The sequence below is a fragment of the Mus pahari genome, chromosome 6 (assembly GCF_900095145.1).
Source record: "Mus pahari chromosome 6, PAHARI_EIJ_v1.1, whole genome shotgun sequence".
NCBI classification, from domain to species: domain Eukaryota; kingdom Metazoa; phylum Chordata; class Mammalia; order Rodentia; family Muridae; genus Mus; species Mus pahari.
In genome coordinates, this window is record NC_034595.1 from 38,201,257 (window position 1) to 38,224,606 (window position 23,350).

Sequence of the window (23,350 nt, forward strand, 5' to 3'; positions counted from 1 at the left end):
AGCACCATTTGTTGAAAATGCTGTCTTTTTTTCACTGGATGGTTTTTAGCTCCCTTGTCAAAGATCAAGTGACCATAGGTGTGTGGATTCATTTCTGGGTCTTCAATTCTATTCCATTGGTCTATTAAGGTTTATTTTTGTTTTGAATTCTGTGTAGTTGTATGTGGGTATGTGCTTGTGAGTGCAGGTACCAAAGGAGGTCAGAGTCATCGGATCCCCTGAAGCTGGAGGTACAGATGGTTGTGAACCACCTGATGTGGGTGCCGGAACTGAACTCAGGCCCTCTGGAATGGCAGCAAGAGCTCTAAAGCACTGAGCCATCTCTCCAGTCTCTCTGTGTTTTTAAATCTCTGCATCTCATCAGCGTAGGCTCAACTTTTAGGTAGGGAGATCTATGCTAAAATAATCTTTGATTTAGACAGAATTTTAAAAGTATTTCAAAACAGAGATGATAGATGTGGAACAATATCTGAAGTCATTTACTAGGCTTCACGATATTTCACGATATTTCCTTAAGAACAAAGGTAGCTTGTAGCCGAGAACAGGAAGGAGGGGGCTTGAGGGTTCAGAGCGTACACATGTATTTCCTCCTTCTTAGTTCGCCCCATTTAGCTAAGATGCTCTGACAAAGAGAGGTGCAAATTCATTTACAGTACACTGTCCTTTGAACACAAGTGCTCATTTTTTCATTTTAACCCAGTGCAAATGATGTAATCCAGGAAAATCCGATGGCAATTTAAAGTCAGAGAGTTCCTTGCAAATCCGTTTTTAAATCAAAATTCACGTGGGTGGGGATAGAAAGAGGAGTGTGTGGTTAAAGCACGCACTGCTTTGCAGAACCCTCAAGCTCCGTTTTCAGCAGCCATGTCAGGTGGTCCACAATGCCCTGCAGCGCTCTCTACCATCCTCTTCTGGTGTTCGTGTTCAGCATCACTCACATGTGTACATATTCCCACCTGGACACAGATGGACAGACAGACACACACAAACTCATTTAAAAATAAAACAGCTTTAAAAAAATTCCCATTCATTTTTAAAAGCCTAAATTTCCCTAATTCTAGCAGTGGTGACTCTTTTGGCATGTTTTATTTTGGAGAAAGTAGACATTTTAATTCTAAACCATTGCCTTTCACATTTCAAATACTAAGAAAAAAAAACATGTAAATCTATTGTTCCTGCCTTTCTATGGGATGCAGTCAGTAATTCTTTTGTCAAATTATAGCTTTTACAGCTTCGCTCTGTTTCTTTCTAGCGGATGACACCGTGGTCGCCATTCCTTACGGCAGCAGACACATCCGCCTTGTCTTAAAGGGGCCAGATCATTTGTGTAAGTAGAGTTACTGTTTTCCTTGGGGGACTTGAAATTTTAGCTGTTACTATTAACTTTGGTTCTTAGAAGGGAAGTAAGCTCAAGAGAGCCTATACCCCGACCCTACCCTCACCCCATCTCAGTCCTGTGATATGATAGACTGAATGGCTTCTGTTTGTATTTGGTTGTGTGGTGAGGAGGAAGCCTTTGCAGTTATCTATAAGCAGTCATCCAGGGTGCTGGTGCGTTGTTTGCGGGCTAAGCATGTGACTGAGTCCCTAAACCTTCATGACTATTACCTTGGTTCTGTTGTCTTTCTCTATAGTCGCTCTTTCAATTCTGTGAATTAATTCATAGCCCTCACATCTTGAAGACAAATGGTAGGATTTGGGGTGAAAAAGCAATAAAGCTTTAAAGATAAAAATCTTAGCTTTCTCCTTGTAGGGTTCATCAAGCTAGTGGTTACCAACCTTCCCAGGGCTGCAACCCTTTAGTATAGAGTTCCTCATGTTGTGGTGACCTCCAGCCATAAAATTATTTTGTTGGTACTTCATAACTGTAATTTTGCTACTGTTATAAATCATAATGTAAGTATATGGTATGCAGGGTATCTGATGTAGAATACCCCACAAAAAGGGTCTTGACCCGCAAGTTAAGAAGCACTGGTCTAAGAACTGATCTTCAGTCATGCCAAGGCACGAATACACAGCCACATCTTATTCCTTATGGTTTAGTGCTATCTGGATAGAGATTTGTAAATTACAACCAGAAGTTGTGGCCTCTAAACAAAGACAGGGGTGTGGGGGGGGGGAATATGAGAACATTTTCTGTGATGCCCACTTTCTCTTCAGTTCTTCCCTTAGCACTTCTGTCAGTTTAAGTAGCAAGGATTATTTCCTGGCAATTAGACTATCATTATAATTAGATAAACAAGAGGAAGATAGATCAGAGCCTAAAGAAGTTATTATACCCTACTAAGTCTTTCTAAAAACAAACACATTTAATCACAGAGATGAGGTTTGAAAGGTCTTGTGAAGCAAGGGGTAAGCGAGGTACAGTTTAGACACCAATAAGTCATCCTTATATGGACCCAAGTTCTTTTCTAATCCTAAACAGTCTCATAAATCCAGCATTCTCATGGCAAAAGATGATGTATGTGTACACTTTATACCATCCAAATGACTTGTTTATCCCCTTGAGAACAAGACACAGATAACTGCTATTGAACAACAACACTCCAAAATGGAAATTTGTGAGCAGTGCAGGATACTGAAATAAAATAGCCAGGCTGAGATCATCGTCATGACACAGGAAAATGACTGAGCAATGCTGAAGAAATACTTAAAACAAAAGCTTACTTTTTAAAAAATATGCTGATCTCCTGTATTTTCCTAGTTTTATGATTGCTAAGGAGCTGAAGAATTGGGAGTCTAGGAAGATGTCTCAGTTAGTAAGGGGCTTGTTGTGCAAGCATGATGGTTTGAGTTCAGATCCTCCAATACCCATGTAAAAAGCCAGGTAAGAAAGCAGTGTGGGAACTACAGAGATGGCACAAAAGATAAAAGCCCTAGCTGCTCTTCCAGAGGACCCAGTTTCAATTCCCAGCATCCGCATGGCAGATCGTAGGCATCTCTCACTCCAGCTCTTTGGGATCCAACACCCTCATACAGATATACATGCAGTCTAAACACCAATGCAAGAGAAATTTAGATAGATGATACATAGATAGATAGATAGATAGATGGATGGATGGATTAAAATTTAAAAAGAAAAACATTATGTGTCTATAATCCCAGCAATGAAGGCAGAAACAGGCTGGTACCCCAGAGCTCATTAGCCAGCCAGTATAGCCCAATAAGTGAGTCCCAGGTCCAGTGAGAGACGCTGTCTTAAGAAAGTAAGATGTAGAATGATTGAGGAAGACCCCTAGCACCAACACCAACGTCTGTCCTACCTACCTACATACACATAAACACACACACACACACACACACACACNCNCNCGCNCNCGCNCNCGCNCNCGCNCNCGCNCACNCNCACACACACACACACACACACACACACACCTCACACAGAGACACAGAAAAGCTCAAAAAAAAAAAAAAGGGAAAATACGTATTTTGTTGAGTCATCCTAAAGAATGGCTAGGTCAGCCACAGTTCACAAATGAGACCTCCTTTCCCCAACAAGCATGCTGCTTACACTGTGTAAGTAGGAAATACCAAGGGGTCAGCCTGGGATTCACAAGCATACAAGGAACATTATACAGACTGAGCAGGCTGTAGGGCATAGATGTATGTAATAACAATTAAAGAAAAAGAGGCCATTCACTCGAGATCAAGGGTTGGCACTGGAAGGATTGGAGGGAAGAACAGAAAGGGGAGAAATTACATAAGTATATTTTAATTTCAAAACATATGTTTCAAAAATTTGTTGTTTTACTTCTGTTTTTAACTTTTCAGTTATTTCAACAAAATGATGGGAGGGGGATAATGATGTCCCATTTCTCATGTGGATGTTTTCCCTTCACTAGCCCACCATGTTTAATGGGAAGTTAAATATTTAAATATTTAAATACTTAAATATTCCTGGTAGACAAAGCAGCTTCATACCAGCCTCTTCTCTCTCTCTCTCTCTCTCTCCCTCCCTCCCTCCTTCCTTCCTCTTTCTGTCTCTTTGTACAGGGCTTCTCCATGTAGCCCTTGTTCTCCTGGAACTCGCTCTGTAGAGCAGGCTGGCCCCAAACTCAGAGATCTGCCTGCCTCTGCCTTCTGAGTGATGGGATAAAAGATGTCTGCCACCACTGCCTGGCTACACCAACCCATTTTTAATCAGATGTACCTTGAGGACAGACAGGAATCCTCTCAGTAGAACTGAGTCTGTTGCTCAGGATGAGGGTACACATCCAGGCTTCTTGCATCTTCAGAAGCTTTAAGATTGGTTTCAACCCAAAAGTCCATTCTATGTAATAGAAGAGAGGGGCCAGGATCAAAGCTGGGCTGAGAGACACAAAATCTCTTTCTCCTGAAGAACTGCTGTCAGAAGCAATGATTCTGGTGTAAGGTTCTATAGAAATCATCTACCTAAGTCCTCTGTCTTTCTTCATATAGGTCACAATTAATCTAAATAACGTCTCAATGACCACTGTGTGCTCTCTATGATATCACAATGTATACTATCAATATGTATTCCATAACCACTGTTCTTCCCCAGCCATGCTCTCCCACTTTTGACAGTTTCTGTACCCAAATAATCCTGCTTGTTCTTATATGAGATAATTCATATATAATCAATATATGTTCTGACATATTAATATATATATTAATATAATCATGATCTTCTTAAGCATTCTCTACTTTCCTATAACAAAAGATGTCTCATAGACTGTGTCATTGAACAAATTCAAACTTGAATGCTCTAGGATTCATTTTTTTTCCTTCTTAAGTGTTTATAGAATATCATCTGTGAAGAAAAAAACTGTTATCAAAAGTCATTGTGAAGTCAGGCATAGTGGCGCATGCCTTAAATCCCAGCAGTTGTGAGGCAGAGGCAGATGGATTTCTGAGTTCGAGGCCAGCCTGGTCTACAGAGTGAGTTCCAGGACAGCCAGGGCTACACAGAGAAACCCTGTCTCAAAAAACCAAAATAAAATAAAATAAAATAAAATAAAATAAAATAAAATAAAATAAAATAAAATAAAATAAAAATTAAGACAAAAACAAACAAAACAAAACAAAAAGTCATTGTGAAAAGAGGAGGGACTCAATGGATAGCACCTGTCCTTAAGCCACTATAGTTTCTTCAGTTGAGCAACAGTGTATGTGCAGTAAGCAACAGAAAGTATAAAGGTAGGTAGGTCAGAGCATGAAAAGGAAATTGTACAGATGCTGAGACAATACATAGATCCACCTGCACCTACTTCAGTGAATGAAAAAAAAAAGCTGAGGGATATTTCTGGACTAAAGACTACCACGACAGAACTCAGATATGTATGAGACGTGGGTTAGCCTAAGGAATTGGGTTACAGTAAAGTGGGATCCTCAGATGAGGTCATTGGAAAGTCAAAGGGTATTTTGACAGGGAACCATGGATGCTTAGATAGTGAGTTTTAAAATAATTTCATTTGTAACATAATCTTCTGAATGACATAGACATGTTTATATACCTTATTTATATTGCAATTTCAATACTATCGGTTATCTAAAGAATTATGCTCCTTTCTTAAGTAGCTCAAGTTTTAATTCATAAAATGTGTTTGCATGTGCTCAGTGGTAGCCCCAGGCATACCTGCCTGTCCTCTTCTTGCATTTGATTATATAGATCTGGAAACCAAGACCCTCCAGGGAACTAAAGGTGAAAATAGTCTGAGCTCTACAGGCACTTTCCTCGTGGACAATTCTACAGTGGACTTCCAGAAACTTCCAGACAAAGAGATACTGAGGATGGCTGGGCCACTGACAGCAGATTTCATCATCAAGGTAAAGCCTGTTTGGTTCCTTCATATTAATTCACATCAAAACAGATGGCACTTATAATTGCTAAAAGAAATAAAGGATAGATGATAGATAGATAGATAGATAAATAGATAGATAGATAGATAGATAGATAGATAGATAGATAGATAGATAGATTAAATAGAAAATAAATGATAGATGATAAATGGATAGGTAGATGATAAATGATAGATGATATATTGGTTGATAGATATAGCAATAGATAGATCATAGATAGATAATAGATGATAGGTAATACGGATACAAAGATAGAGAAATAGATAAATAAGAGATTATAGATGGGTAGATAGATAATAGATAACGATATATGTATGTATGCTTTACCCAGAAAATGTTTCATTCAAGAGTTTTGTTAGCTACATGTTTGATGTCATATGAACATATGTTTTCAAGGAGGATCTTTGAATATATTATTAATCAAATGGCCTCACATACATAGCCAATATAGTTATAATTATTTGGAGGGCATAAATCATTTCTGAATAATTAGAGTACAGTTGTTGACTAATATAAGGTATCCTCAGTAAGAGAGAAATGCAAACTGATAACCTGTAGACCTAGCCAACCAATCATACTTCCTATGGCAAGTTCGGTTTTCTCTTTTTGCTGGCAAGAAGATTGACCGGCTTCCTTATATCAGAGCTGCCCTGCCCTTAAAGGTAATATGAAACACATTGCTGGAAGCAACAGGACATTCTATTGGAAAAATGCACACACTGGGAGAACACTTGGGAATCACAATAAAATAAAGCATTTTTTTTTTCTTTAGGAGGTCAGGGGGACCTGAAGGGTTTCAGCTGTAAAGCTGTAAAACTTGTAATGTGTCCAGGACTCCATAAATTTTTTCATCATGAGACTTGGAGCCAGAGGACATTTGATTTAAGCAAAGATTTGGTGACCCCATGGCAGCGGGAAATAAGAATACATAGAGGAAAATGTGATGGGCGGTGAGGTTGTATGGAAGAAGGGCTCCAGAACACTGTCCTCTATCTTCATCTGTATGGTTGTTCTTTTTAATTCAGGCCAGATGCTGGCCACATGAATATGAACAAGAAGCTACAAACTACTAGAGATAGCGTACAATAGCACATCTAGTAAAAATCAAGTTATATATTAATTCTTTGAAACCCATAGAGTACTGCTGAATAGACCATTTGTAGAATTGTCATTTCCCTGATGGCCTTACAATAGTTAATATTCATGATGAATGCATAGAGTTAAATTCCAGTAAGATTATGTATCTTTGTATGTATAGTTCATAGCAGTATCCAACACCTTCCAACCATCTTGTTACCTTCAGCCCATTGCCCTTTAGATACTCTATGAGCACAGTAAGGTAAACATAGTCAAGATTGAACTTAAGTAAACTCAGAAACCCTCAATGTCATATTTTTTATCTTCTCCATCTTTTGGGGGGGGTGGTTTTTTCGAGACAGGGTTTCTCTGTGTAGTTCTGGTTGTCCTGGAACTCCATCTTTTTAAATGTTTTTTATTAACTGCGTTTAGTTAGCATTCAGATTTCTCTTAGACATGTGTCATTGTGGCTTGTTCATACTTCCTAACTGTTCTTCCCAGCCTTCCTCCTCTACTCTTGATGGTCCCCTTCCTCCACTCAAGTCGTACTCCTTGTGTTTATATGACATAATACATATGTGACTATGTGTGTATTTAAATCTAGATTCTACACATAGAAAATATTATGTTTTTCTCAACCCCCTTCCATGAATAGGAATAGTATTGCCCAGCCAAGCAAATCAGAAACCTTTGAATCACCTGGTTTCTCTTCTTTATGCAATAAGCTTTGTTTCCATTCCATTCCTCTGGTCCTTTTTCATTCTGGCTGCCCTTGTTTTAGTTTACACCTTTGCAATTCTTTGACTAAGCTCATACTCTGGATGTAAACTTTTTTCCCAGCTCAGATCCCATATCTATTTGGACTCAGAACTGGTTTTCTAGAATTATTTGTCCCCTTTTCAGAATCCTTCATAGTCCTTCTACTTTGACTTTGAGATTAACATCTAAATTCACAGCGCAGCACCTCTTGTTTTGGTAATCAAGGTTCTTGATTTCTTTCTATCTTAACTTTTGACTTGACCCCTTTGTGTGTAGGCTGAGAGACTAGCAAGTCCTACCTACCACCACCATTGGAACTCATGGTCTTGGAGAAGTATCATGGTCTCTACCTAAAATGTTCCTCTCTTTTCCTCTGGCATCTTCTTCACAAATCACTGTATCTCCTTTGCCATTTCTTTCTTTATCACACATTTGTTTATGTTTCCTTATTGATTCTAGAGGAAGGGGCTGTATTATATTTGTCTTCATATCTCAATAAAAGCAAACCATGAAGCATAAGTAAATGCCAAAAGAATAAGGAATTCCAGTTCTCGCTGGGCTGTAACAATAACAGGTGATGACATACCCATTTTATCAACCATGAAACTCAGCTTCAGGAAATAATCACCCGAGGTCATACCCATGGCAATCTTGGACTAGAGTCACATTTCTTTTCTTCCAGCCCCAAATTCTTTTCCATTTTCTATGTTCCTTCTAAGAATGTATTTTTCCCCTAAGCTCTCATTGGAAAACATCTGGAATTAAATGAATGTAAAGTTATTCTAAATTAGATTATGTAAAAATTTTAATGTATTCATACAAACTTTAAAATGAGCCAGATAATTTAAGAAATATAGAAAAACAATTAAAATCACCCTTTCACCAGAGATTCATGATAAAAAAATAAATTTCTATGTTACTTTAGTAAAGAAAAGCAAAAGATTATAATTTTTCAGATTTAGCTGTTAAAATTCAACTCAACTTGTGGATTCAGGTTGATTGACAGCAGTATCGACTGCTGTGACTCATGTGGGGATGGGTACAATAGAACAGATGTCTCATCAACGTGCCCACTTCACGCCCTTTGATTATATACATCCAGATATGGGATTGTTGCATTTTACGGTACTTCTATGGTGCTTCTATGTTTACAACCTTTTTTCAGTTGGTTGAACAAATCTACATTGCCACACTCAGTAGAAAGGCTTCCCTTCTCTCTGCATTCCTGTCAACCTTAGCTCTCCTCAGTTCAGTAACTGAGTTCATCCTGGCAGGTATGGGCTAACAGGTGACCATGGGTTTCCTGGCATTTCCATCATGATTAGTAATACTGGGTGTCTGTTGGCTCTTTGCATTCCCTCTTTTAAGAAGATCATTAGCCTCTTTTAACCACATCATTTCTTTTCTTGCTAATTCAGTTGGGTTTCTAGTATATTTTGCGTACTCACTATGTATGGTTTACACCTAATCTCTCCCAATCTTTGAAATGTTTTCTTTATTTTGCTTATTGCTTCTTTTCCTGTGTACAATACTTTTTAATTTAATATAATATCATTTTTTTTTCTTTGCTTTTGTTGCTTTTTCTTTTGAGGTTATACACCACTCCCCCAAATCATTGTTAGAACCAATAAATGTAGTCAAACTATTCCCACTGTTTCTTCTAGCATGTTTATAGTTGTAGGACCTACATGTCAAGTCTTGATCTTTGTGCATGAAAGAATCTGAGCTGTTTTGTGTGTATGGTTAGGGATAAAGATCTAATTTATTTTTCCACCTATGACATTCAGGTTCCCAGATACTATTTATTAAAGAGAAATTTTCTTTCTTTATTCTGAATCCTTTGTAACTATGTCAACACTAAATTGGCCATAAACACCTAGGTTCATTTTCAGGTTCTCTATTCTGTCCCACAGGTTCTGTGTTCTGTTCCGCAGGTTTCTGGGTTCATACCAGTGCTTTGCTGTTTGATCATGTAGTAGACTTTGAAATCAGGTAGTGGGATGTTTCTAGTTTGGGTGGTTTTTCTCAAGACTGCTTTGTCTACTCAAAAACATTCTTTTCTATGCGATTTTTTTTTTTAATCATGTTATATTTCCATGAAGAATGTCTTTGGAATTTTGATAAAGATAGCGTTAAATTTGTACGTCACATCAAATAAGGCAGACGTTTTAACATTACTCTTCCAATCCATAGGCAAATATATTTTCCATTCATTTGTGTCTTATTCTATTTCTTACCACAATATTTTACATTTTTAAGCGTATAGACTTTTCACTCCCTTAGTTACATTTATCATCTTGCTCCCTAAAGAAGTATTTGTTTCAAAAGATTTAAACTCCAAACATTGGTTATACAAGCAAATTTGGCAATGCTAGTGTGCTATGATGGTTAAGCATTCTAGAATTTAGTATGTCTCACTGTTTACTGGCTGTGCGACCTCTCATATAATGTTTTATCTACTTGAGCCTACTTACTTCTTCATAAAATAGTAATAAAATAAGACCATCCCCAATGAAGCCCCATGGGGCATTAAATGAGATAATATGTATGAACATGGAGAGAATTAAATTACTTCCTTTTAGCCTTTGAAATGCATGCTCTACACAATAGCAAAAAATTTCTTTTCTGAAGATGGTCACAGGCTGATCAATGTATAACTAGTATCCCAGCAACAATTTGGCAGGTATAATCAATAAAATCAATAGATGGGAAAGTGGGCTGCCCATGACATCTGCAATATGTGACTCACTGGGGGGGGGGGGCAACTAACTGGGTTGTAAACCCTTCCTCCTGTGCCTCCTGTGTCTGTTCTGAAACTGAAGACTTGGCAAATTGGGATCATTTTCCCTGATAAAAGACCTCACCCTTCCTCAGAACCTCTGTCTTATTCTAATTTTGTGTATATGTTCACGTGTGCCACAGCACATGTGTGGAGGTCAAAGGCAACTTTCAAAAGCCAGTTCTGTCCTTCCACTCTGGGTTCCAGAGATGAAATAGGACTCTCAGGCCCATCCAGCAAGGGTTTTGACCTTTGCAGCTATGTTGTCAGCTCAGGAGGTAGGCTTTAAAGGAGGGTAGAGAGTGGTCTTGGTCAGAGACCGCCTTTTAGCATTCTGCTTTGCTTTATGAGATGTATCACTGGCTGAAGAGATAAACAATGTTTCTAAAATAGTTAAAATTCAACAGAGATTCTAAGATTTTATCAAAATAAAATCTTGTTCCAAACATACTCAAAAGAAAACATGAACCATTTATAAATCATTTGTTCACCGACACATTGATTTATTTAGCAAGTGTTTGGTTGCCTGCTATATGCCAAACATTGGAGATGATACCAAAGAAAGAGGTATGATCATGAGGATCATGAGATAACAAACTATGGAAAGAGACATTAAAGAAACAATGATGCCCCCACTTAATTCACAGACACCTGGTGCTGTAAAGATTAGGTTACTATTGTATGTCATTGAAAACGCAAACAAGAGCATTGAGACCATTTTTTTTTTCTCACACATTTGAAGAAGTAGCATTCTGCCAATTGCTAAACTAGCCTAAAATTTAACACAATAGACCAAGACAATTAAGAAGTGGGTACCTTAGCTTTATTCCATTTTCTCCTTGCCCTAGGAAGTAAGTTAATTTATTCCCACAATCTCCAAGTCATAAGGGAAACAGAGTACCCAAGAGCACTGTGGTCCTGTCAGTTCCCACCGTGACTCTTGGTGACCAGGGCTCCCTTTTGTGCACCTAGAGTAGAAGTGTCCCTTCTGCCTGGTGGATGAAAAAATTCCTTACTACCATCAACAATCCCCTCTTGACTGTTACAGAGTTTCTGGCACCAGTGGAGAGAAGACATTTATCAGGCTAATATAGGAAAGCTCACAAGCCTCCTTTTTCTCAATAGAAAAAAAAAAGGGGGGGTGTGCTTTCAGAACTATTCCTGTGGGGACCACTGTGGTCTTGATGCTGTCTTCATGTGTTTATGCTGTCTCCTCTGTTCATTAAGCTGGACACTGATGGGAGATCAACCATCTCCACACACACACACACACACACACACACACACACACACACACACACCTTCCCCAAACTCCATTTTTAAAGTGCTGTCCGTTATGAGCCTTCCCATTCTCTTTTAGTGTGAGAAGTTCTTAAGCTGAATTAGAAACACTGAGGTGTTACAACTATAGGAAGAAGAGCTTAGTCCACAACATTTTTTAAAAATTCTTATTAGCATAAGGAGGTCAAAATTACATATGCCAGATGTGTTCAGCTCCCCGCACCAGCATTCTAAGGTGTCAAACTGAAGCTTTTCAAATACTCTTGAGGGTAAGCACGTGATGCGTGAGGATTTAGGGTTTGTGGGACAGCAGAGCTAATGATAACAAGGACTGAGCAGTCCTGAATGAAGAAAAACAGAACATACACTTTGGCTGGCCTGTCTCCGTGAGCAACTGCTAGACCACCAAAGATACATGTCATGTCAGCCTTATCTTTAGTTTAAGTGCTTGTCTCTACTTTAAAATGAGAATTGAAGGAGATGTTGTGACAGGAAGGAGGACATGAAAAAGGTGAATTCACACTTCTTCATGGCACCACTGTGGATATTGGTGGTGCCAGAGAAGAATGGCAGTTTTAGAGACACATAGGCCTGAGCTCAAAGTCTGTATTCTTCTTTCTTAGCGAGACAGCTTGAACAGATCATTGAACCTCTCCTTGTAATTTAAATGTGGGAAACCCACACTGTCTTAAGATTAAATTTAATATAAATAAAACATACCTCAGCCTTGGTAGGAATGTGGTATATGCTGACCATCACTGTCATTGTTAAATGGAGAACATGACTACGGAGAAAGGAAATGTTACGCATGTGGACAAAACCAAGCAAGGTTATAAAGCAAGAGGTCTTCATTCTCATGATCCATTTAATCTATTTTAAAAGAACCCATTTCACTTGTGATCTCTCTAAATGTAAGCTCTCAGCCTCAGAACTGATACATATTCTTTAGAATCTCTGTGAGACTCACAGAGGACAGCGCTCTGCTGTAGCTGCCGCTTCTCCTTCCTTCGCCATAATGCCTGACAAAATGCCTTCTTGTTATCTATTCCCTCCTCTCAGCTAGGAAGAGTTTTATTGGTAGCTTCTAACAAGCCTATAAAGGGCCTTGCTTCGTTTTTTCCCTTTTACCAAATCTAAAGGCAAGTGAACACCATGTAGGTGTTCTAGGGCAAGGTCTCGTCATTTTAACCATAGCTAGTTATAATCCCCTACCCCACCTCCCACCCATGTGGGCCCAGGTCTCCAGCAAAAAGGATCCAGCAAAATAAGTGGTTGGCAGGGTACTGGCTGTCATGGACCCCTCACCTGCCACAACTGCAGCTCTACTGCTGCTCTACTAAGGGCAGAAGAGCAAAGGAGAGCCCTTGGAGAGTTGTTGCTGTGCATCTTTGAGCTGTTCCCACGGTGTCGCCCATCTTGTTGATAGCTCTTTCAGAGCTGCAAATGCCCTTGCTGAAACACATCATATACCATATATGTCATATAAGGAGAGAATAAAATACGAAATGGCTTTTTAAAAGTTTTTTTTTTTCTTCCCATTTTTCAAGGGTATTGGGTTCAAAAAAGAGACCTTCTTAATGACTTTCCAGCATGATAACCACATCTCTGAAGGAAGTGAAGGGATGCTGGAGTTAAAGCAATCAGACGAAAGCTTACCAGATAAAGAGATAAATGCTGGATCCCTAACTAGCAGTTAGGTACTGTGTGTCTGATACATGGGACTGTAGAGGACTGTGCATCCCTCTGGTAGAGACACTACCGCATCCTCTGGTTTTGTTTTGGAAGATGGGTTTATCACTGTTTGCTCCAAATATAAAGGGCCCTAAAGGTCCATTACAGTCCTGGTGTGAAATGAGACCATCTGTAGGTTCGTGACCTTCCTTTCTTCCTAATCTCTGACTCTCCCAGACTTTCTGGAGGAACATTTCCATCTACTTATATAAATTCTAAAGTCAGCCTAGAGTTTGGCACTTGCAGGTTTTCTAACACCTTCTTGTTCACTATTCCTATTTCTCCTGTGTCCTTGGTGTTGAAGGTACCTAATGAGATCAGCAGCAGAGAAATGGGGCTGCCTTTAAAATAATCTGAAGGCCGTCGCCATCAGTTTACCCTAAATAAAGGGCAGCAGTTGGGATGTTATGGAGACTTAAGAACACTAGACAAAGGCTTAGGCCATGCTATTCAACTGAACCCTGAAACTTTACTGATTATCACAAGTACAACTGGAGTGGGAAGTAATTCTGTCATTATCCCAAGAACCTCTCTTAATAATATAACGAACAGCCCCAGCCTGGCCCAGCATTGGTTGTCACATCATTCAGTCCTCCTGAAGTTCGTGTTCGGTACTTTTTCTTCTCTTGTAGTTTAAGTATGTTTGCTCAACCTTGTAATTTTAGGAACCATTAAAAATTTACTGTCTCATATTTCCTCTTTTAAAAACAAGTTTTAATTTTCATAAGCACCAGTTTTATTTGAAAGTAGTTGCTTTTATAACTTCGTATCTTGACATTTGGTATTCTGGAATATCTACATTAGAATTGCCTAGATCTCTGGGCTTGGGCCCAAGAATTTGCAGTTAAGTAACTTCCAACTGGTGACTTAGCACATCCAGATACATGAATCATGGCACTGACAGGAAGACCCATGTATGTCCCTAAATGGGAAAAGCATCTTAATCCTTGACATTTTTTCTTTCTCAACTACAGATAGTATTTTTTTTTTATTTTCTGTAACATATGGCATTTATGATTTCCTTAAAATAAATTGTCTTTCTTATTTTTGAGACTAGGTCTCTCTACATAGCCCTGACTATCAAGGAACTCAATATATATAGACCAGATTGGCCTTGAACTCACAGAAATCCTCTTCTCTCTGCCTCCTGAGTGGCATACACCACCATGCCTTACTATATTGTCTATTTCTGAATATACATTTCAAAGACTACATGTGATTCTGTAGAAATAAGGGTGAGAAGGGAACTGTGGCAGAGTCACAACAGAGATCTCGTCATACGCTAAGCCATCAGCTCTGTGGGGGTAAGGATAATAAAGGTATTGTGAGAACCATTCTCTGGGACACAGTAGGATGAATGAGCGTGCCTTCTCATTCAATGCCCTTATAGGCCCTCACATATCCAAGACCTCCATACACCGTGCATTCTCAGCCAAGGTTACCAGAGACTTAGAAGCCATCCCTCTTCCTATCACAGCCCTGACTTTCCTGTTTGGTTCCTGCAGATCCATGACTTGGGACCTGCAGACAGCACGGTCCAGTTCATCTTCTACCAGCCCATCATGCACCGATGGAGGGAAACAGACTTCTTTCCTTGCTCAGCAACGTGTGGTGGAGGTAACAATGTTCACTTATCCTATCTAGGCCTCTGTGAGGAAAAAGCTGGATGTTATAAGAGTGGACCAACTTCAGCATAGATGAATCTCTTCTTCTGAAAGGAGCCACTTCCTGAAGCCACCTGTGAGGTCCCCTGGGGTGCTTTTCCTTTGCGGATGCTCATAACAATCACCTCTTTCCTTGGCACCATGGAAAGTTGAAAGTAGCGATGTCCTCTCCAACAGCATCTTTGCAGTGCAGTGCTTGCTCTCATCTTAGCCTATACTTCTTCAAGAAGCAAGTGAAGATGCTTGCCAGGCTTGCTCCATTAGAGAAAGTTTTATTACCAGAAAAAAAAAATCACTCCATTGTTGACTTAACCTAGGTTATGTTTTGCCTGTATCCATCACCACACACTGAGAGACATGCATTCAGTCCATATATCCTTTGTGGTGTGTCTCTCCTGAAAAGTCACAAAGAGAATTCCTGTCCATACACTGTCACATCCATGTCACACTCAGAGTCTTGTATTACTAGAAAAAGTTTCTTCCTATTTTCTGTTTCTTTATAATTATAGAGGATGTATGTCATATTTCTTTGACATTTTTAAGTAATTTCCTTATAATAAATCACATGGTTCTTTTAAATGTTATACCATTATAATAATATAATGCCTAAATGATTTTATCATTCACAAATTCCCCTGGGATGAATACTCAGTGATATGGTTACTAGATAAAGGAGTTTGAGAAGTTTTATGAATGCATTTATTACCAAAATCTTTCCAGCAAATTTGTTGTATGAATATTTTAGATTGTCCACATTTGTGGGTTATCTTTTGCTTTCCATTTTAATTGGTCTAAAATTACATATATATGCCTTTGAAAATTGGTATATCTGATTAATTCTTTCTCTATTCTTTTGTGGAAGCTGGTTGATTGACTAACTTTAATAGTTCACCTATATTGGAATTATTTACAGTAGTTAAAGTCATAAATTGGTGCAAATGATTGTCTATCACTTTTTTAAAACATAAGAACATATGACATAATTTATATATTTAGCTTTTTTATCTCTATATCATATGAACAAAACACTAATTGTGCTTCTAAAAGCAGTATTGTATTTTATCTTAGGATTTTGTGATAAAATACCATGACCAAAAGCAACTTGAGGAGGAAAGAATTTATTTGGTTTATACATTCTGATTACACTGCATCATGAAGAGAAGTCAGGGCAGGAACCTGAAGGTAGAAACTGAGACAAAGATAAACAAAGTAGAAACATTGCTTACTGGCTTGTTCCCCATGACTTGTCCAGCCTGCTTTCTTATATCATCCAGGACAACTTGTCCAGGGTGGTACTACCCACAGTGCACGGGGCCCTCTTATATCCATCATTAATCAAGAAAGTGTGCCAAAAAATTGCCCACAAGCAAATCTGATGGGTGTGTTTTCTTAGTTGAGGTTCCATCTTCTTAATTGACCCTAACTTATGTTGAGTTGACATTCAACCTAGTCAACACAGATTTTTTTAATGTAAAATTAATGAGTCAAATGCCATCAAGATTGTTTGCATTTCCATACAATAGTATTTCTATAGTGGATCTAACTGACCTTGAATAAAATTTCCTTTTTTAAAAACAAACTGCCAGCCTGAAGAGATGGTTCAGCAGCCAAGAGCTTGTGATGAAAGCAAGAAAACCAGAGTTCAGAGTTCAGATGACTAGAATCTAGCTAAATTCTCTGTAGATGTGGCAGAGTCAGGGAAATTCCTAGAGCCAACTGACTATCTAGACTGACATATCACCAAGCTCTGGGTTTGATTGAAATCGTGTGAAGGATATGCTAGAGGAGCAATTGAGGATGGTTCTAGGTATCAATATGGAGCCTCCACATGCAAGTACACACACACACACACACACACACACACACACACACACACACATACAAGAAAGAGAGAGAGGGAGGGAAGGGAGAAGAGAGGGGGAAAAGGAAAGAAAGCTCCCAATTATGATGTTGTTTTATGAGAATAAATTTCTATAGATTCATGAGTCATGCAGAAAACAAAACAAACTTCAATGAAAGGTCATCTAATGTAATATTTTTTTCTTTTTTAAATATAAACCATACCTTTCATAAAACAGCAATTCAACTGCATGCACCCTATATCATTTTCACACAGAATTGCTATGACAGTATAATTTCAGTAACCTTGACAATGACTTACTATTTAAATAAAGCAATTAGTGTTTCATTCCATTTCCAACCACACTGGGCCTTATTTTACTCACATGTAAGAGTACAGCTATCCATGGCTTTCCAGTGTCAAGCCTCTGTTCATAGGAAGTCTTCTCAGGAAGCTTGAGTATAAGCAAATGTCCCTTTGTTGTGTGGGAGGGGTATAGAGTCTTCCTTTCAATTCATGGACCACTCTTGCAATCTCTTGAGAAATAAGCTGTGCCGCCCTCCCACATGGGCTCCTGCTGTCAGATTCACGTGGCTGGTCACTTCACCATGTGTAAGGAATGTTCCACAAGAACTCCCTGGCAAACCTCAGAAGGCACTGTCATCTGACCACACTGGTCCTTTGCTTTACTCCATGACTTTACTTCCTAGTCTGTGAGAGCTTCAAAGCAGAGGGCTTGGGTTCGGGAATGATGGTTTTCAAAGCACCGTCAACCATACCCTCAGCCTAATAATTTATTATTTCTTCCCACATTTTATTACCTGATAAATTCTGTCCTTACTCTCTGAAAAACTCCAAACTGTTTGTCTTATAAAACTGCCATGTTGGAGGATGATGGAGACAAAAAGTAAAAGTGTGTTGACTTCTCTGAAATGTTATTTTGCTACTTAACTTTTCTATAAAGCCAAACGCTAGCTGGCTGTGCATTCCTGCCCACTGCTTTTTGCTTCTTTCTGGGCTTTCATCTTCCCAGTAGAATTTTTAAAGGTCTTTTTTTAGGTCTTTAATGAACAATTAACTTTTTGTGGGTGGTCTGAGAACATAGCCTCAAGCCAGGAAATCTGGCTTCAAAAGCCTCCTTCTGACTTCCTAAAACCTCTGCAAGTCTCCCAATGATTTCAATCTTGTTTCCGAATGCATATTTAGTCATAACTCATCTACCTGCCAGGAAGAATTGGGGGTGGGGGTGGGAGGGTTTGGAATAAAAGGATACAGACCTTTAAAATCCTTGCTATAAACTTATTTTCACTCCAAGAGTCTTAAGTCTTCATCACTACTTTCCGTAACATCACAAAACAGGTGAGAAAGACCAAACATGTTAGGAGTAAAATTAAATATCCCTCTACAACTTTTTGGAAAGAGCTTTATCAAAACAATGGAAAAGGAAGCCTACAAAGTAAGAGCCAGATACTTAATCTGAGGAGGAATGACAAAGTATTTTGGAAAAAGTAAAAGTTAAATGCTAGGAAGGGGGCTTGGGAGGACTTTTCATTTTTTTTTTTTATTTGCATTTTTTTTTTTGGTATGTTTGGTTTTATTGTTTTAATTCTGTAAGGAATTCAGATTCAGGATAGCTTTTATAGGGACTTTATCAGTCTGTTTACTTAGTTCAACTCATTCAGGTTGAATTTAAGCAGCCTAGTAGAACCTGACTCAGGTGGGACCTGACTCATAAGTCTCCATTGCGCAAAGAGGGGAAATTGAGATTTAATTTTATTTTATTTATTCACTTATTACTTACTTTATTAATGAGTTATGAGTTGATTCTTCCTAGCAGCCCCAGAGATAAAGAGGCAATTTAGCATCCTTTCATAATAAGCTTGGTTAAAAACAAATACTAATAGTGTTTTTCTGTTATTCTTGTAATTATATTAAACAAACAAATATTTCTTGCCACAGAGTTTTATAATCTATGTTCTTGTATAACTCAAGCCCTGGAATATAATTGAATAATTAAAATGAGTAGATTACTTGAGAAAAAATTAGAATTTGAGTCCTATAACATCAATGACCCTTCCAATTATATATTTGCTTTTTCTTAGAAATAGCTTAGACATGGGGAATAATTTCCTTAACCAAAGATAGTCCAGAATCCTACAGAAGTCCATTGTGCTGACACGTACTTTAAGCAGCCTGGTTGCATTGATGTTTACAGGTTACCAGCTGACGTCTGCCGAGTGCTATGATCTACGAAGTAACCGTGTGGTGGCCGACCAGTACTGTCACTACTACCCTGAGAATATCAAGCCCAAACCCAAGCTTCAGGAGTGCAACTTGGATCCTTGTCCGGCCAGGTCAGTACAGTTTACCTGTTTGTTTATCATAGATCAGGTTCCCAGTTAGCTTCTTAGATGAAAGTGGATATTTAACTTAAAAATAAAGGACATGGCCCTGTCCAGTGTCCCCACCGTGAATGGCACCCATGCTCCTGGCTCCTGCTATGATGGGACGGGGGTGGGGGGTGTGGGCGAGTCTGTGGATTTTCTTTCTGTAAATGTTCTTCAAAGTGAAGTCCTCTCTCTCTCCTTTGAGTGTTTTCACATCCTGACATCTTGTTTCTCCCCTTGACAAAGCCCAGTGAACGGAACATCTTGGTGTCTTAGCCAGTGTGATGGCTTACTGTCTCACAATGCTTCCCATTCTTTTCCCTGTCTCTGATCAGGGATGCAATCACAGAAGAACGCATGTCAGGACCATAGTCAATCCATTCTTGCATAATCAATTCGCACAATTAATTAGGGTCAGAGCCAGCCTCAAAACAGTTTTTGCTACCTTTGAGAAAAAGCTTAGGCTTTGCTCCATTGGAGCTAGGGCTGATTTCCAAGTCAAGTTTTCTTCAGGATCTTTGTAATTAGAAGCTCTAAAGATGTAAACCTTTAACACCTTCACACACTAGTGTTTGTTTTAGAGAAGCCATAATTGGGCCCCAGTTCTTTGCAGGCTCAGGAAGCAGGCAGACTGATGATGTGCCTACAATGTGAGTAACTGTTGATGTGCAGGTGGGGAATCTGCTCGCCGAGGGCGGTGCCTTCGCTTGGGGCTTCAAACACCAACACCGCTGAGTGATTCTTGGCAGTTGCACTTTTACACACCCACAACTTCCTAGAGAGCATCTAGAAAAACCTTCCTCCACAAAAGCAATCACCAGTTCACAGATACCAATGGCCAAAACATCCTTTCTTATTAGTGATTTCTATGTCATATTTCCAATCAAGTCTTGCTAATTATGTGTACATGAAAGAAAAGTTCTGAAGAACTAGGCTGCTACATGGGTGGAGTGGGTGGAGAGCGGTCTCTCGTACACTGTTGAGAGATGCAACTTTTTTATTCCATTGCTGACTTACGTATGCTTATGTATGACTTAAGAGTATGTATATGCTCTTTCTACCTTAAGCCACGAATTCTAACTTATATATGTGATTTGAATTTACTATTAATAATTAATGTTTAGAAACCATAGACATAGAGATAAATGTAAACTCATCGAAGGAACAAAAAGAATAGATACTTTATGGCTTGACATTCTAGTTTAATTTAGCTTTGTGTTTACATCAGAGTATTGGATAGTAAATGTTCGGGTGATATAAAAGTAAATGAGGTATTAAATTTTTGCTTTGTTTTGCTTTAGAAATATTGAGCAGTTGAAACATCTTTAACTATGATTGAACCTTATTTTGAAATGATTCGATGTATACATTTTATCCATCCCTATAACAGGAAACAGCATATTTATCCCAATTCAGATGAGCATTCTTTATTCCCAGCTCAATCACAGAGGGACTGAAAGTCTTACCTAGACATGTGAAATTTTATATGTGCATTTCTAGGAGAGATAGATTCATTTCCCCACAGTTCCATTGAGCTTTTCCTTGCTTGGGAAAACATGCCTTCAGTGACGAGATGGCTGTGGAAGAGGGCTTGAAATGAAAGCACTGTTGTTAACAATTGGAAGAAAATGTAACGAGAAAAATTTATCCTTTGTTTCTAGTCTCTGATCTTTACCCACTCTTCTCTGTGGGAGGAACATTTTTGGCCCATTTCTTATTATCCAAAAGCCAAAAGCTGGGAAAAAAAAAAAAAAGCTACATCGAAAGGCTGCCTATTCAGTCTATATTCTATGCCATTTTAAAATATCTAATAATCTAATATAGCACAGGCATAAATGTTGGGGACAGGTGACCATCAAAAAAGAAGAAAGAAAAGGAAAAAAGAAGATGGAAGCTCCTATCAGAAGCTACTTCTTATTGAAGACAGAATTAGACAAAGCTGTAAACATCAGGACTTAACAATAGGAGATGCTTGAGGAGAGCGGCTTTTGAGTGTGGGTCTACAGCTTAAAGCACTCCAGGAATCCTGTGGAGTTCGTGGAGCTATTTTGTGTGTGCAGATCTTCTGAATTCTAAGAGAAAAATGAGAGAGGGTGGGCTCAAAGCAGACAGGAGAGACTTTCTAAGATGGGTCATTGGATGATGGGATTAACCCACTGAGCAAATGCTTTCTAACTACTGTAGATTTAAGGGTGCTATATTAAATTAGAATGGGATGCAATGACTTACAACTACAACTTTGTGTCCAAATTAGAAATCCTCAAAGGGAAAACAAGGAAATTCTTAGTACAAAATCACACATTTTTTTTTTTTTTACTTTTTGAATATACTACATTATGTTCGTAAGAAAATGTAACTTTTTTAAAAAAAAATCACACATTTTTAATTCCTATGTTGTTACATAAAATATTGTTATATATAGTCACTGAAATCTATTTTTCCTGTAAATCCTGGGATCTGGAGCTTATTATACTAAGTAGAAGCAAACTCACATTCAGATAATGAGTTTGAGTCTTGTTCCCTTTCAAGATAGAGATATCCCATGAACACCAAAAATGACACTAAATAGGGGCTGGAGAGTAGGTAACAGAGCTCACTGCATAAGCATGAATCCCAAGCATCCAAATGCAAAGCTGAGCATGGCCACATGGGCCTGGAACCCCAGAGTTAGCATGGTGGAAACAATAGGATCCCTGAGGCAGAGCTAGCACAGTGGAAACAATAGGATCCCTGAGGCTTGTTGGCCTCCAGCCCAGCTCCAAATTCAAGGAGAGACTGCCTTAAAGGGCTAAGGTAGGGAATGATAGAGCAGGAAATGCAATGTGGTCCTTTGACCTTCCCTCCTATAACAGCACCTGGACACATGCACAAGCACATGCATTTAGTAAGGTCACTAAATAATTGTTCATCTTTTAAGCCTTGATATTTTCCCCTCTGAAATGCCCCACTCCTTGCTGCTGTTAGGTCTCAGGGATCGTCTCTTCTTTTCTTGTCTGCCTTCCCATCTCCTTTTTAAGCTTGCCCTCACCCCCTTCCCTTGTTTCCTGTTCTTAAACACTCTTCATAACATCACATCAGCCAGCTGCCATGGCTACAGATGATGCTGAACAGACAGTGAACATCTGGCCTACTCTCTTCAAAGGATTTCCATGTTTTTATCACTTTCTCTGCTTCTAGATGTTAATTTTTAAAATGTTGATGAGCTAAAAGGCTATAATGAAAAAAGTTTAGCCAAGCTCCCCAGTGCCCAAGAGAAGCAGTTACTGCCTTTGCTGTATCTTTTTGGTCTTGTCAATTGTGTGTAACACAGATGGGATTCTATTTCACCTGGAAGTCAGTGATCCCTCATCTTTTGTGTCCTCTTCTGAAAGCCAGCCTCAGCACCCATGTCAGGTGGCACGGATGTGCTGCAGAGGCGGAAATGCAGATGGTTGCTCTGTCTGTCCAGTGGAAGAACTTAGTCTGCTGCCCGTCCGTTCCTCTCACCAGAGCTTCATTGATCTCTGTGCATGCCACTTAGGCAGTAATTTTTATGAAGTGACAAAATACTTAGTTTCCTAGCCAGAAGTGGCCCTCAAAAGGGGAGCCAACACTTAAGACCAAGGAAAGGAAAAGAGAGGGCTAAAGATTTAATGACTCTTTGCTAAAATTAGTTCTATTTTTTCCATTGGCAATGCAGAGCCATGATGTCACAGGTCGATCATATGTTCTTACAGACTCTGCTCTACAAGTGCCCTGACAGTCCAACTTGGGTCTTCTTAGAGTCCAAAGACACTCCACTCATGCCTGCCAGGGATCTACTACATGCTTAGTTCTCAACTTCATGTTTCTATTAGTTATGAACCTTCACCTATGGAACAGGCAACCAGGTTCTGTTCACATGTCAAACCTGTCATGTGTCTGCCTTGCCATAATTATCACTCCTCTCTTACACCAGGAAGCTTTATTGAAATTTGTGTAGCAGTTCGTGCCACCTTTGTTTCTTGGGTGGAAGGCCACAATTTCTATGTGG

General features: G+C 39.0%; 1 protein-coding gene across 2 annotated transcripts in view; it reads left to right on the forward strand.

Annotated features, from left to right (window-relative positions):
• Nucleotides 1–23,350, forward strand: part of Adamtsl1 (ADAMTS like 1) — a 365,598-nt gene that overhangs the window by 156,037 nt on the left and 186,211 nt on the right. For both annotated transcript variants that reach the window (XM_021200231.2, XM_029540103.1), the window contains exons 6-9: nt 1,253–1,327; nt 5,630–5,787; nt 14,953–15,064; nt 19,167–19,305. In XM_021200231.2, coding sequence (XP_021055890.1) covers nt 1,253–1,327; nt 5,630–5,787; nt 14,953–15,064; nt 19,167–19,305 — 484 coding nt within the window. The remainder of the gene's footprint in view (nt 1–1,252; nt 1,328–5,629; nt 5,788–14,952; nt 15,065–19,166; nt 19,306–23,350) is intronic.